At 40.4% G+C, this 12,933-nt stretch overlaps 1 protein-coding gene across 1 annotated transcript in view; it reads right to left on the bottom strand.

The window, feature by feature from the left end:
- The window catches only part of kiaa0586 (KIAA0586 ortholog), a 538,659-nt gene that overhangs the window by 475,467 nt on the left and 50,259 nt on the right, over positions 1-12,933 (bottom strand). Inside the window, exons 7-8 of the mRNA XM_063049620.1 lie at positions 9,858-10,062; positions 7,403-7,570 (exon numbers count right to left, since the gene is read on the bottom strand). Of these exons, the coding sequence (XP_062905690.1) occupies positions 7,403-7,570; positions 9,858-10,062 (373 nt within the window). The remainder of the gene's footprint in view (positions 1-7,402; positions 7,571-9,857; positions 10,063-12,933) is intronic.

The raw sequence follows: 12,933 nt of genomic DNA, 5'->3' as shown, positions 1-12,933 counted from the left end.
GATAAAATGGCGGAATAGACTCAATGGGCCGAATGGCCTACTTCTGCTCCTTTGTCTTATGGTCTTATAATCACTTCAGTTAAACTACAAAAGATCTTTACACAAGATTGGATTGGTGAAAACAAGATCGACAGAAATCTCATCTAAAGGTTTCAACGTGGATCATAAGAGGTGGCAAAAACCAAACAAACACTAATTAATCCAAGAACAAAACATGAAACAAAAAGAACTGAAAGATTATTGTATATACTTTGTACTTAGGTCACTATTGATGGTCATTCAAGAGTCAGCTGTGGAAAAATGAGTAGCTTCAAATCTTTGGATGTCAACATCTCAGAGGGTCTATCAATGCAATCACGAGAAAGGAACAACGGGAGCTCTGCTTCGTTAGGAGTTTGTGGATATTTGTATGTCAGCAAACATTTGCAAATTTTTTGATGCAAATTCCTTCCTGTGATGGACTGGACAAGCAGCTGACATGAAATAAAACAACATGGGGGATTGTGAGATCAGTGTGTGGGCTGTGCTAATAATCTAGGACATGTTGAGATCAAGAAGGAAATGGTGTTCAGCCTACTGAAGAACATCAAGATGGACAAATCCCAAGGGTCTAATGGGATCTACCTCATGGTAATGAGAGGCAAGAGAGGAGAATGCTGGGTCCTTGACAAAGATCTCTGTATCCGATCCAGCCACAGGCGAGGACCCAGGGTACTAGAGAGTAGCCAATGTCTAAAGAAAATACAAATAAGTAAGGAAATTATAAGCCAATGGGCCTGACGTCAGTGGTAGGGAAGCTATTTGAAAGAATTCATAGGGAAAGGATGTACTCACGTTTTTAAAAACATGGGCCTATTAGCTATAGTCAGCATAGTTTATGTGGTGCAGATCTTGTCTATCAAACAATGAACTTCATTCAGCTTTTTGAGGAGGTCAGTATATGTTGTCTACATGGACTTCAGTAAGGCCCTTGAGAGAAAAAAGGTACTTTGCTATGACCATAAGAGAGGGAGAAGGGGAGGGCTCCAAGCCAGGTGGAAACACAGAGGGATGAGACCCTCCCTACCCAGCATCTTGTTATCAAACGTACAGTCACTGAGAACAAGATTGAGAACCTAAGAGCAAGATTGCTGTATTGGAGGGAAATAAGGAATTGCTATGTTCTGTTTTTACCGGAGACATGGCTCACCCAGATTTGGTGACCAGACCTCAGAATTTCTCGATACACAAGGTGAACCGAACTGATGATTTGGAGAAGGCAAAATGTGGGCTCTGTGTTTCATGATAAACTGTCCGTGGTACTCGGATGTGGCGATTTTGTCATACTTTTGTACCCTTGACCTGGAACATAAAGTGCCAACCTTTCTACTTTCCAAGAGTGTTCTCCACTATGAACCTGATCACAGTTTACATACTGCCAAAAGAGATATTGACTGCTGTCATCACCAAACAAGAAGCAGTCCACCAAAGCATTTCAAATCATATTCTGGGACTTCAATCACGCTTGTCTGAAGAAATCCCTCAATTACTATCACATATAACCTGCAGCACCAGGGACCCTAACACACTAGACCATTGCTATACTACAATAGGGAATGCCTACCACTCCATGCCCAGACTGTATTTCAGGAAATCTGATCACTTGGCTGTCCTTCTCCAACCTGCATACTGGCAGAGGCTAAACAGCAAGGCTCCAGAGGCACGGACATTGAAGAGGTGGTCGCAGGAGGCAGAGGAGTGGCTATGGGATTGCTTCAAGTTGGCAGACTGTGTCGTGTTCAAGGACTGATCAAAGTATCTGAATGAATAGACCATGGTAGTCATAGACATTATAAATACAGTCATAGACGAGTATTCTCCACAAAATCATTCAGAATCTTCCCCAACCAGAAGCCCTGGATGAACCATGTGATCTCCAATCTGCTGAGGATCACATCAGTGGCATTCAGGTCTGGTGACCAAGTAAGATACAAGAGGTCCAGGTACAATCTCTGGAAAGTCAGCTTGACAGTTGTGACAGGGCTTAAATGCTATTACTCCTACAAAGTGAAACCAAGCAACTTAGGTGTCAACAAGACTTCACTTCCAGATAAGCTTCTAAGCTTGCTTTGACCACCAAAACATGGAAGAACCTTCATGAACTCCCACAGCCTCCACTGAGCCTGTGATTTCAGTCTCTGAAGCTGATGTGATAGCATCCTTCAGGAGGGTGAACACATGGAAAGCGTCCAGCCAAGATGGGATACCTGGGTACCGACCTACTTCATGGAGGCTTCAATTATACCTGTGCCTAAGAAGTGGTAACCTGTCTCAATGACTATCATTCAATAGCACTTACATCCTCTGTGATGAAGTGCTTTCAGAGTTTGTTAATGAAACACATCAACTCCTGCCTGAGAAGCAACTTGGATCCACTCCAATTTGCCTACAAGCACAACAGGTCCATGGCAAATGCCATTCCATTAGCCCCTCACACAACCCTGTAATATCTGGACAGTAAAGATGCATAAATCAGGATGTTCTTTATCGATTACAGCTCAGCATACAACACCATCATCCCCTCAAAGCTAATCAACACACTTCAAGACCTTGTCCTCAATACCTCCTTTTGCAACTGGATCCTTGATTTCCTCACTTGTAGACCTCAGTCAATTTGGATTGGCAACAACATCTCTTCTATAATCTCCATCAGTAAAGGTGCTCCATGAGGCTGTGTGCTCAGCTCCCTACTCTACTCACTTTGTACTTATAACTGTTCCAATGTCATATTTAAGTTTGCTAACAAGACCACTGTTGTTGGCCAAAATCAAAGGTGGTCACCAAGAAGTTCAACAAAATTTCCAAGTTTGGGATGTCTGAAATTATGGCTACCAATGGAAAGGAAATTGCACGAAAAAAAATTGGAACACACAAGAGATCAGAGTCATAATGGCAGAGTCCAAGCTGGGGTCATTGTCTCCTATATGAAATTACAAAGATGAAGAAACAAGGTCTTCGAAGGATTTAAACAAATTAACAACTTTTAATTTTAATATGCTGTGCACTGGAGATTAGTATAAGTTAACTGTTATTAAGAATAGTGGTAGGAAAAGATGAGAAATGAAAAAGCATGCTGTTGCATAAAAGGACTTATTGTAAAATCTGTAACTATATTTTGGATTGAACATGTTACTAAGATTGACAAGCTAGTTTCAGATAAGAAAAAGCCATAGATAATTTAGAACACATTGCAGAAACCAAAGACAATAGTTTTGACCTTTCTGATGTTTAGGTTGAGGAAATTTAACAGTAATTGAAAGCAATGCTAGTTAAACAGCACAAGTTTAAGTTCAAATTACATTTATTATCAAATTATGTATATATTATACAACCTTGAGATTCGTCTCCTTACAGGCAAACATAAAGAAACACAATAGAACCCACTAAAAAATAGATGGTCAAACAACCAATGCAGAGAGAGAGAAAAAATAAATGTACAAATGAAAGTAAGTAAATAGCATCATTCAGAATGAAAGTGAGTCTACAAACAGAAGCTAGGCATCTCTGCAACTGGAGCAAGCCACAGCCTCACTTCAGCACAGAGCCAAGCAAATGTTGCAGAGCAGCGAACACTACCGGCCCAATCCTTGCCTCCGGTCCCGACACTCTACCTTTTCAATCTGGCCTGGCATTTAAATCGACCAATCATCAGATCGTTCCTTGCTGTAGAACCTGGGGCCTGTTGCATCAATACACTCTGGACCTGGACCTCGTTGCCACATTTCAGCCCGTACTTGACCTTTCCAAATCAGCCTACAGCTTAAATTGATCAAACCTCAGGTCTTTCTTTACTCTCTGTTTTAGTGGATGGCTTCCTCTTCGCTCACCTTGACTCTGCCTCACCTCTGGTCATCTCAATTCAGCCTCGACCTTGCCTCAATTCTGTTTCACACTCGCTCACCTCATCTCTGCCTCCCCTCTGCTCACCTCAACTCTGCCTCTACATGGTTTGTGGTGATTGTTTACCAAAAAAAAGGTTATTAATAAAGTATTTGGTTGTATTCTTTAATTTATTTGCCACCAATAGGTAGTCGTTGAGCTTCACCAGCGCCTCTTAAACCAGAACTCTTAATTTACAATTCAGAGTGAAAAAACTGGAGTTTTTGGGTTTGATCTCTTCAGCACTCAGGATTTTTTAAGCAGTTATTTTAAGAAGCTGAAGAGGTAGGAAAGTATTGGCCAGCTGGTAACAGGTTTAATAATCTGGAGGCCTGATTCGGTGACATGGATTCAAATCTTTCCCTGGGTGCTGTAAATTTGAATTTAGTTAACAAAAAAAAGTTGCAATTGCAAAAATGTCAGTCATGATGACAATTACAGAATCTTATTTTGGTACTAATTTCTTTTAGAGAAGAAAGGGATCCCATTTGTGGCTCCAATGCAGCTGTAATGCAGTTGAGTTCAAACTACTTTCCAAAATTTTTTACTTTTATTCTTATATCTAAGCGAGTAAAAATCTTCATGCTGTGTCTCTTTTGCAACGTACAAGCAATAAAGAAGGGAAATGTGGGAGATTGTATATATAATTGTTTTGTATACATGTATGAATAGTCAGATATGCAATCAGATCAATGTATATTGATAAATCTGATGGCCTGGTGAAAGAGCCTGTTGGTCCTGGCCTTAATCCTGCAATGTTGCAGTACAATTTGCCAAACGGTAGCAGCTGAAACAGTTTGTGGTTGGGGTGGCTCACTGATGGTCCTCTGGGCCCCTTTTACACATCTGCTGCTGTAAATGTCCTGAATGTAAGAAAATTCACATCCATAGATGCGCTGGGCTGGCCGCACCACTCTCTGCAGTGCCCTGCAATTGAGGTAGTACAGTTCCCGTACCAGGCGATGACATAGCCAGTCATGATGCTCTTGATGATGCCCCTATAGAAAGTCCTGCAGACTTGGGGACTCATGCCGAACTTCTTCAGCCTTCTGAAGTGAAAGAAGCACTGTCGTGCTTTTTTCACCACACAGCAATGCCTTAATAACCAAAATGCCATGACAAAACATAACAAAAATATATCTGTATTAAGTCAACCTGCAACAACCCAAGCACCTAATTCAGCCACAAAGGCCAAATCAATCCTGCCAAATGGTCCTTAAAAGCACTTGTGGACTGAGAGTGTTGGTACACAAACAGTCAAAGGAGAAAAATAGAAAATTTCTGTTAACGTTCCAGATGAATCATTGGTTATGCCCCATTCCTCCAGCAAGTCAGTTCACTATGCAACCTTGCATTACTTACGATCGTTACCATACAAAATGAGATGGATTAAAAATCGACCTAGTAATTCTAAACTGAGCATTAATGATAAAAAGTTGCAGATTAACAGCAGCAGAATTATTGATAGGTTCCAAACATATTTTCAAAGGGAATCAAATATAACTTCAAATACAAATAATTTGCATGGCTATTTGGAACAAACAGGGTAATAGCATGCACTGAATTGTAAGAGTTAAAATTCCCTTTCCTATCTTATTTTATCAAGTTACTCACTGATTGGGAGACGTATCTATGTAAACTAAACAAACCGGAAATATTGCACACTATGAGTTGTTGCCTGGGTATAATTCATCAGCTATTTATAATTTCATGTCACTTTCTATTACAGCTCTACAAGCTTTTTGCACTGCTCCATCATTTCACCTTGATTATGGTTTCACTAATGATGATCCCAACAAAGAATTTGATCCAGATTAATCTGAGATTTATTAACAGTGGACTATTGACATTGCTTAACCTTGGCTGACTACACAAGGAAAAACAGTGTTGAGTGCACCAGTGACACCTCCCTCCCTAACACTCTAAAGAACATTTATACATACTTCAAGATCTGTAACATAACACTGTCCACAAAAGCTACCCCTCCCAGGTGAGCAGCCACTTTCTGTAACAGCAGTAGACAAGAGAAAGACTCAGCAAAGAGTCAACCCCCACAAGGCGCCCAGGCCAAGTACTCAGGGAGTGTGTACACCAACACACTGACGTCCTCAACAATTCACTCATCCAGCTGCTGTCCCTACATGCTACAAATCAGCGACCAAGGTACTCTCCACCTTCAGAACTAAACGTCTGCCATCCAGTAGCACTGACACCAATCAACATGAAGTGCTTTGAATAGCTAGCAATAGCACATATCAAAAATTACATTACTGCCATGTTAGACACTCACTAATATGCTTACTGACAGAACCGCTCTATGACAGATATCTCTGCCATAGCATCCATCATGCACCTGGTCCTAACACACCGAGAAAACAAGGACACTTAATTCAGAATGCTGCTTCTAGATGTCAGTTTGGTTTTCAACATTGTTCACCAAGGTCAGCCCAGCGCATCTCTGGATGTGAATTTTCCTTTATCCAAGACATTTACAGCAGCAGGTGCTTAAACTCCTACTCCTTGGTCTAAATACACCACTGTCCAACCGGGTGTTGGACTTCCTAACCAACAGACCTCAGATAGTCAAGATGCACAACTGTTCTTCCTTCCCCATCATCCTCAACATAGGTGCCCCCCCACCCCGGCCAGGGCAGCGTGCTGAGCCCACTGCTGTACACTCTGCTCACACATGACTGCACAGTCAAACACCTGAGTAATCACAGTGACACAACAGTGGTGGGGCTCATCACCAACAAAAATAAGACACTACAAAGAGGAAGTGGAAGAGTTCAAGGTCTGGTGCCAAGCAAATAACCTCTTCCTTTATGTCAACATAACAAATGAGATGGTTATTGACTTCAGGAGTACTCATACCAATCATACCTCTTTTAATTTCAGCAGCACAGCAGTGGAAACTGCAAGTAGTTTAAAACTCCTGAGAGTGCACATCTCGCACAATCACATGGTACAATCATGAAAAGTCACCAATGCCTCTACTTTCTGAGGAGTCTGAAGAGAGACAGACAACACACATCCAAAATCACAACATTCTACAGACATACAATATAGAAAGTATCCTAACATGCCGCATCACTGCATGGTAGGGAAACTGCACTACAGTGGACAAAAGGGCTCTATAATGGATAATTAAAACTGCCCAACACATCACTGGTACCAGCCTACCCACCTTCAAGGACATGTATACAGAAAGGTGCCAGAAAAGGCCCAGTAAAATCATGAAAGATCCCATCCACCCTGCTCATGGACTTATTGCCCTATGCCCATTAGGGAGAAGGCTATGTAGCATCCACATCAGGACTACTAGACTCAAAAACAGTTAATGTTATATATCTGCACTTCAATGCCATCAAACAATAATACTTCTTGGACTTGTTCCATCCACAAAAATGTAATTTGATACTACCAAAATTATGTTTTAAACTTAAACAGACATTGTTTTTTACAATAATCCTTTTGCTATTACCTTGTCCAGCTGTGGAAATATTTGCATTTGCTTTGGATTTTTGAACAGCAGACTTCATCTTCTGTTGAACCTGAACATCCTTAGACATTGGCACAGGGGCAGACTTGCGAGGTGCTGGGGTCTGCAGTGAATTTCCCATGCCAAATGCACCAGGACGGCTCTGATAAGCTGAAATTAAATGCAGAATTTAAGTGCTTCAAAACTATAAATGTGTTAGCCCAAGAAAATAATGCCTTGAATTTCATAACAGCAATATTAATTGGATTTGATTGACCGCTTAACACGTCTGTCTGCAATTAGGGCCATGAGTTTCCAAGTCACTTGCTATTTCAATCCTGCGCCAACTCCTTCACCTCACTGTCCTTGGTTTTGTAAAGTTCAATATCATTGCTCTGAAATATTCCAAAAAAAAGTGTATTCCAAACTTTGGAGATTCAAAGATTAAACGTATATCCATGGTCTTAATCTTCTAGATGATGCTTACTCCTTACATCGCATTATCAATTATAGCAAGTTATAACTCAAATATAACAAAGAATTTCATGGAGTGAAGTTGATTGGCAAATTTTAAATAGGACTATTAAAAGTGGCATTATGATTCTGCAAACAACCAAAATCCTTTCTTTCCCTGCATTACTAAACATTATAACCATCATTATTTGGAATTTTAAAAAATGCTCAGATAATTTTTGCATAGCTTCCATTTTCACAATTACAAGTTACCACCAGTTTATAATAGTCACCCAGAACAGACCTGTAGCCAATGGAATTCAAAGCATCAAGAAAAATTTTACAAGAATGCAAATCTTCCATTTAAGAAATTACAATATTCATGCAATATTGACCAGTATATAAATAGGAGATGTGACTGCACAAGAGAAAGATTAGCCAGAATTTTCCCTAAATTGCAGGACTTCAGTAATGGTGAGAAATAGGATAGGTTGTTTATTTTGCCTGGTATGAAGGAGGATGAGAAGTGATCTGATAGGAGTATATTAAACTATAAGAAGCAAAGATGGGATCAATATTCAGAATCTTTTTCTTTCTCCTCATGATTTAGGCATCAAAAACAAGACAGTATAATTTTAAGGTGAAGGGAAGGAACTTTAAAAGGGACATGAGAGAGTGTTTGATAACTGCAGCATGCTGCCAGCAGGGGTAGTGGAATCACACAATTACTATGTTTGAGAGGCATATAGACAGACAATTAAACAGGCCAGGTATAGAAGGATGCATACCATTTCAAACAAAGGGGATTAGTATAGATGTGGCAAAAAGTTGGCATGAGCCTGTTTCTGTGCTGTACAACTCATGACTAAGACTAAAAGACTTCCTACGAAACATGACCAAGAGCTATCCATTCAGCAGATGACACCATTAACCAGGATTATGGCTGATTTTCTTAGTGCTATCACCATTTATCTTGATTCCCTTAGAATTCAGAAATCTGTTATTCTTTGTTTTAAATTAACTCAATTATTCAGCCACAGTCCTGCAGGATAATGAATCCCAAAAATTCCCATTGTTACCACTTTCAGGGAATGATGGACTTGAACCAGATCCCACTGTCACCCAATTGTTTACTATATACTGTATGCCCTACCCCTACTTTCCTTACATCTCGCATTTATTGGGACTAAATTACATCAATCAATGAATGTTCTGCCATTAATACTTCTTCCCCAATTTGACTGATTTGAAATCAAGTTAAATTTAAGTCAAATCAAGTCAATATGAAATTCTGAGATTTTTGCTGGTGAATTGAAATCAAATTCTGAGGTGTTATTTGACAAAACCATATATCAAAACAGAAAGCTCTAAACCATAAATCCTTAAATCATGACATAAATTCATCACTCATGTAGCCTAGTAAAACCCAATTCTCCTACAATTCCCAAACTTGCTCAGTTCCTCAACAGTCACACCAGGGAATCAGCCTGCAAAATTGCAAGTACAGGAACAGTTACAAGGGACCATATATAGAGCAATTTATGTAGCATTTGAATAACTTTTCTTTTTTTAATTGATTTTAAAGTAGTAAGATTTTTTAAAGTTGTTTCACCAATTCAGAAAGGTCAGGGTCATTGAAAAAGTAATTGGAGGTCTTGATTAGTTAGACAGTTGGATAAGCTTTTAGGAATGTAGTTTAGTCAGCTAAACTGTTTTCTATTTTGTGGATGTGGACTTCACCTGGAAGTCCAAATTTTGGAAGAAACTAAAACTTAATTTAATTTTCACACCTAAATGAATCTTAATAAAGCATCCTTATCTTGATAACAACTATTATAAAAATATGCAACATCAGTTATTTTAATATAAAGTTTCCCATTAATGACCCTTTAACAAACATTCAGCTAAATTTCAAAATCACTGAGATTCCAAGCCATTTCAACAATACTGAAATAGATAAAGAAGCAATTGTTCCAAGTCACATTGAATTGTTTGCACTTCTCACCTTGTGTTGCTGTAGGGACGTCAGATGGCACATCACTGAGTGATATGTAATTTATGCTGTTGCTAGGCAACTTCTGGAGTCCTTGATTCAGTGTCTGTGCTTTAGAACATGTTTCTAAACATCGCAACAATGTATCAGAATGTGCTGGAAATGCACCATCTCGGTGAATGCGGCTTGTTGTAAATGCTGAGGTAAACATTCGTGACTGAAAGACAGGCAAAAATTCGAACCAGTAATAGTCACTATGCAATGATTCTTTTAACTGAGCAATATATTATACCAATTTTGCTGCCCTAACCACCAGAGCTCCCAAGAGCTCTGCTGCTGGGGTATTAACATTGTAATGCAAAACTCTCCCAAAAAAAAAACTCAACATTACAATGTCAAAGCTCTCACATCCATCGATATTTGCATCCTGAACACACACAAAAAAATGCTGGTGAACCAGCAGGCCAGGCAGCACCTATAGGAAACGTCAACTGTACCTCTTCCAATAGATGCTGCCTGGCCTGCTGCATTCACCAGCATTTTTTGTGTGTGTTGCTTAAATTTCCAGCATCTGCAGATTTCCTCGTGTTTGCGGTTTTGCATCCTCAATCTCAGTCAGTGAATCTGTATTGCGACAGATGGCGTAATAGCCACTACTCTACATACTGTCCTTACACATCTAGAGAAGAAGGAAGCTTATGTGAAAATGCTGTTCTTGGACTACAGTTCAGCATTCAACACCACAGTTCCATCCAGGCTCGACAAGAAACTTAGAGATCTCGGCCTTGACCCTGCCTTGTGCAGCTGGATCCTGGACTTCCTGTCAGATCGCTAGCAAGTGGTAAGAGTGGGCTCCCTCACCTCCAACCCTCTGACTCTCAATATAGAAGCCCTTCAGGGCTGCGTACGGAGTCCCCTCCTTTACTCCCTGTATACCATGACTGTTTCACCACCGACAGCTCCAATCTGCTAATTAAATTTGCTGACAAAACTACATTGGTTGGCCTTATCTCAAACAATAACGAGGTGGCCTACAGGGAAGAAGTTATCTCTCTGACACACTGCTGTCAAGAAAACAATCTCTTCCTCAATGTCGCAAAAACAAAGCTGCTGGTTGTGGATTACAAGAGGAATGGAGATGGGCTAACCCATATTGACATCAATGAATCTGGGGTTAACAGGGTAAACAGCTTTAAGTTCCTCGGCATCCACATTACCGAGGACCTCATATGATGTGTACACACCAGCTATGTGGTGAAAAGGCACAACGGCACCTCTTTCACCTCTGATGGTTGAGGAAGTTTGGTATGGGCCTCCAAATCCTAAGAACTTTCTACAGGGGCTCAATTGAGAGCATCCTGACTGGCTGCATCACTGCCTCGTATGGGAACTGTTACCTCCCTTAATCACAGGACTCCAGAAAGTGGTGCGGACAGCCCAGCACATCTGTAGTTCCAAACTTCCCATGATTCAGGATATTTACAAGGACAGGTGTGTAAAAAGGACCCTTGGGATTATGACCCAAGTCATCCCAACCCCAATCTATACCAGCTGCTACCATACAGGAAGCGATACTGCAGCATAAAAGCCAGGACCATCAGGCTCCAGGACAGCTTCTTTCACCAGGCCATCAGACTGATGAACTCACGTTGATTTGAGTGTACTCTATATTATATTGACTGTTCTATTTATTATAAATTATTATAAATTACCCATTGCACATTGCACATTTAGATGGAGACATAACGTAAAGATTTTTACTCCTCATATATGAAGGATGTAAGAAATGAAGTCAATTCAATTCAATACAGTGAACAAGGCAAATATGACATAACTCTACATTGGAAACACAAGTTATCAAATGAAATCTGTTTTAATGAAGTCACAACATAGATTTCACTTGAATTCAAAAAGCAGCTTTCAGCTATATTAAATAGAGTCAGGTTTTTAATCTATGTGTACATATATTTAAAATAATATTTTAATACCCAGTCAGCCTGGGGACAAAGCCTCACCAGTTGTTAAAGCCATTCAAGGGTGAAGCCTGCCATTTTCATTGAAAAATTATTTGATCGGTTCCGGTGACGTCATCGTTCAGAATGGCAGCTTAAATCAACAGCTCCTCCAGAAAAACGCATATTTTGCCCTGTTAATCCATCAAGTATAAGATCTTTCGAGAATATCTGAATTGATAAGGGGGGCAAGAGTGGGGAGAAAGAATGGAGATAAAAAAAGCACCACTGCAGAGCCTATGGAAGAGAGAGGTACAGCGCGCGACTCTCCTACATGTGCGCGTGGCGGCAAAGCTGACGATGGGCCTCGTTTGGGCGAAGCGGCAAGTATGATAGGGATTCTGGAAGAGATACGGGAAGTCCAGAAAGATATAAAGCAGCAACTCAATGATATTAAGTTAGAGCTCGCCAACGTCAATCAGAAAATAGCGGTGGCAGAGACTCAAATTGAAAAGGTGGAAGATCGGGTGCAAAACGTGGAACAGATACTAAGTAAGACGATAAAAATATTAAATCAACAGGAAAGTAAGTTGCTTGACCAGGAAGGAAGATCGCGACAGAAAAATATCAGGATTTATAATGTTCCCGAAGGAGCAGAGGGGTGATGGACTTTGTAGAAAAGCTGCTGCGGGAAGCGCTGGAGATTCCCCAGACTATGGAGACTGAAATTGAGAGGGCACATCGTTCGCTCGTCCCACAGCCTCCTGAAGACAGAGAAAGTAAACCGCGCTCAATAGTACTTAAATTCCTTCGATTCAAGATCAAGGCAGAGATTCTACAAAGGGCCTGGGTAAGAAGAGGGTTTTTTGGAACGGGAAGTTAATATACTTCGATTATGATTACCCCCCTGTGGTCCTACAGAAACGGAAGGAATATTCCGAAGCGAAGCAAATATTAAAGCAAGAAAAGATTAAATTCCAAACCCCATACCTTGCTAAACTGAGGGTATTTCACCAAGAAGGGATGCGACTGTACCAGACGGTGGAGGAGGCGACTACAGACATGAACAACAGAGGACTGTCCATTAGCGTGGTCAAACCAAGGGAAAGAAAGTCTGGTTGAGCAGCTGTCCCGAG

This window comes from Mobula hypostoma, chromosome 1 (genome assembly GCF_963921235.1).
Source record: "Mobula hypostoma chromosome 1, sMobHyp1.1, whole genome shotgun sequence".
Taxonomy (NCBI): Eukaryota; Metazoa; Chordata; class Chondrichthyes; order Myliobatiformes; family Myliobatidae; genus Mobula; species Mobula hypostoma.
The sequence above is the reverse complement of the archived record's forward strand: the minus strand, read 5'-3'. Positions and strand labels throughout refer to the sequence as shown.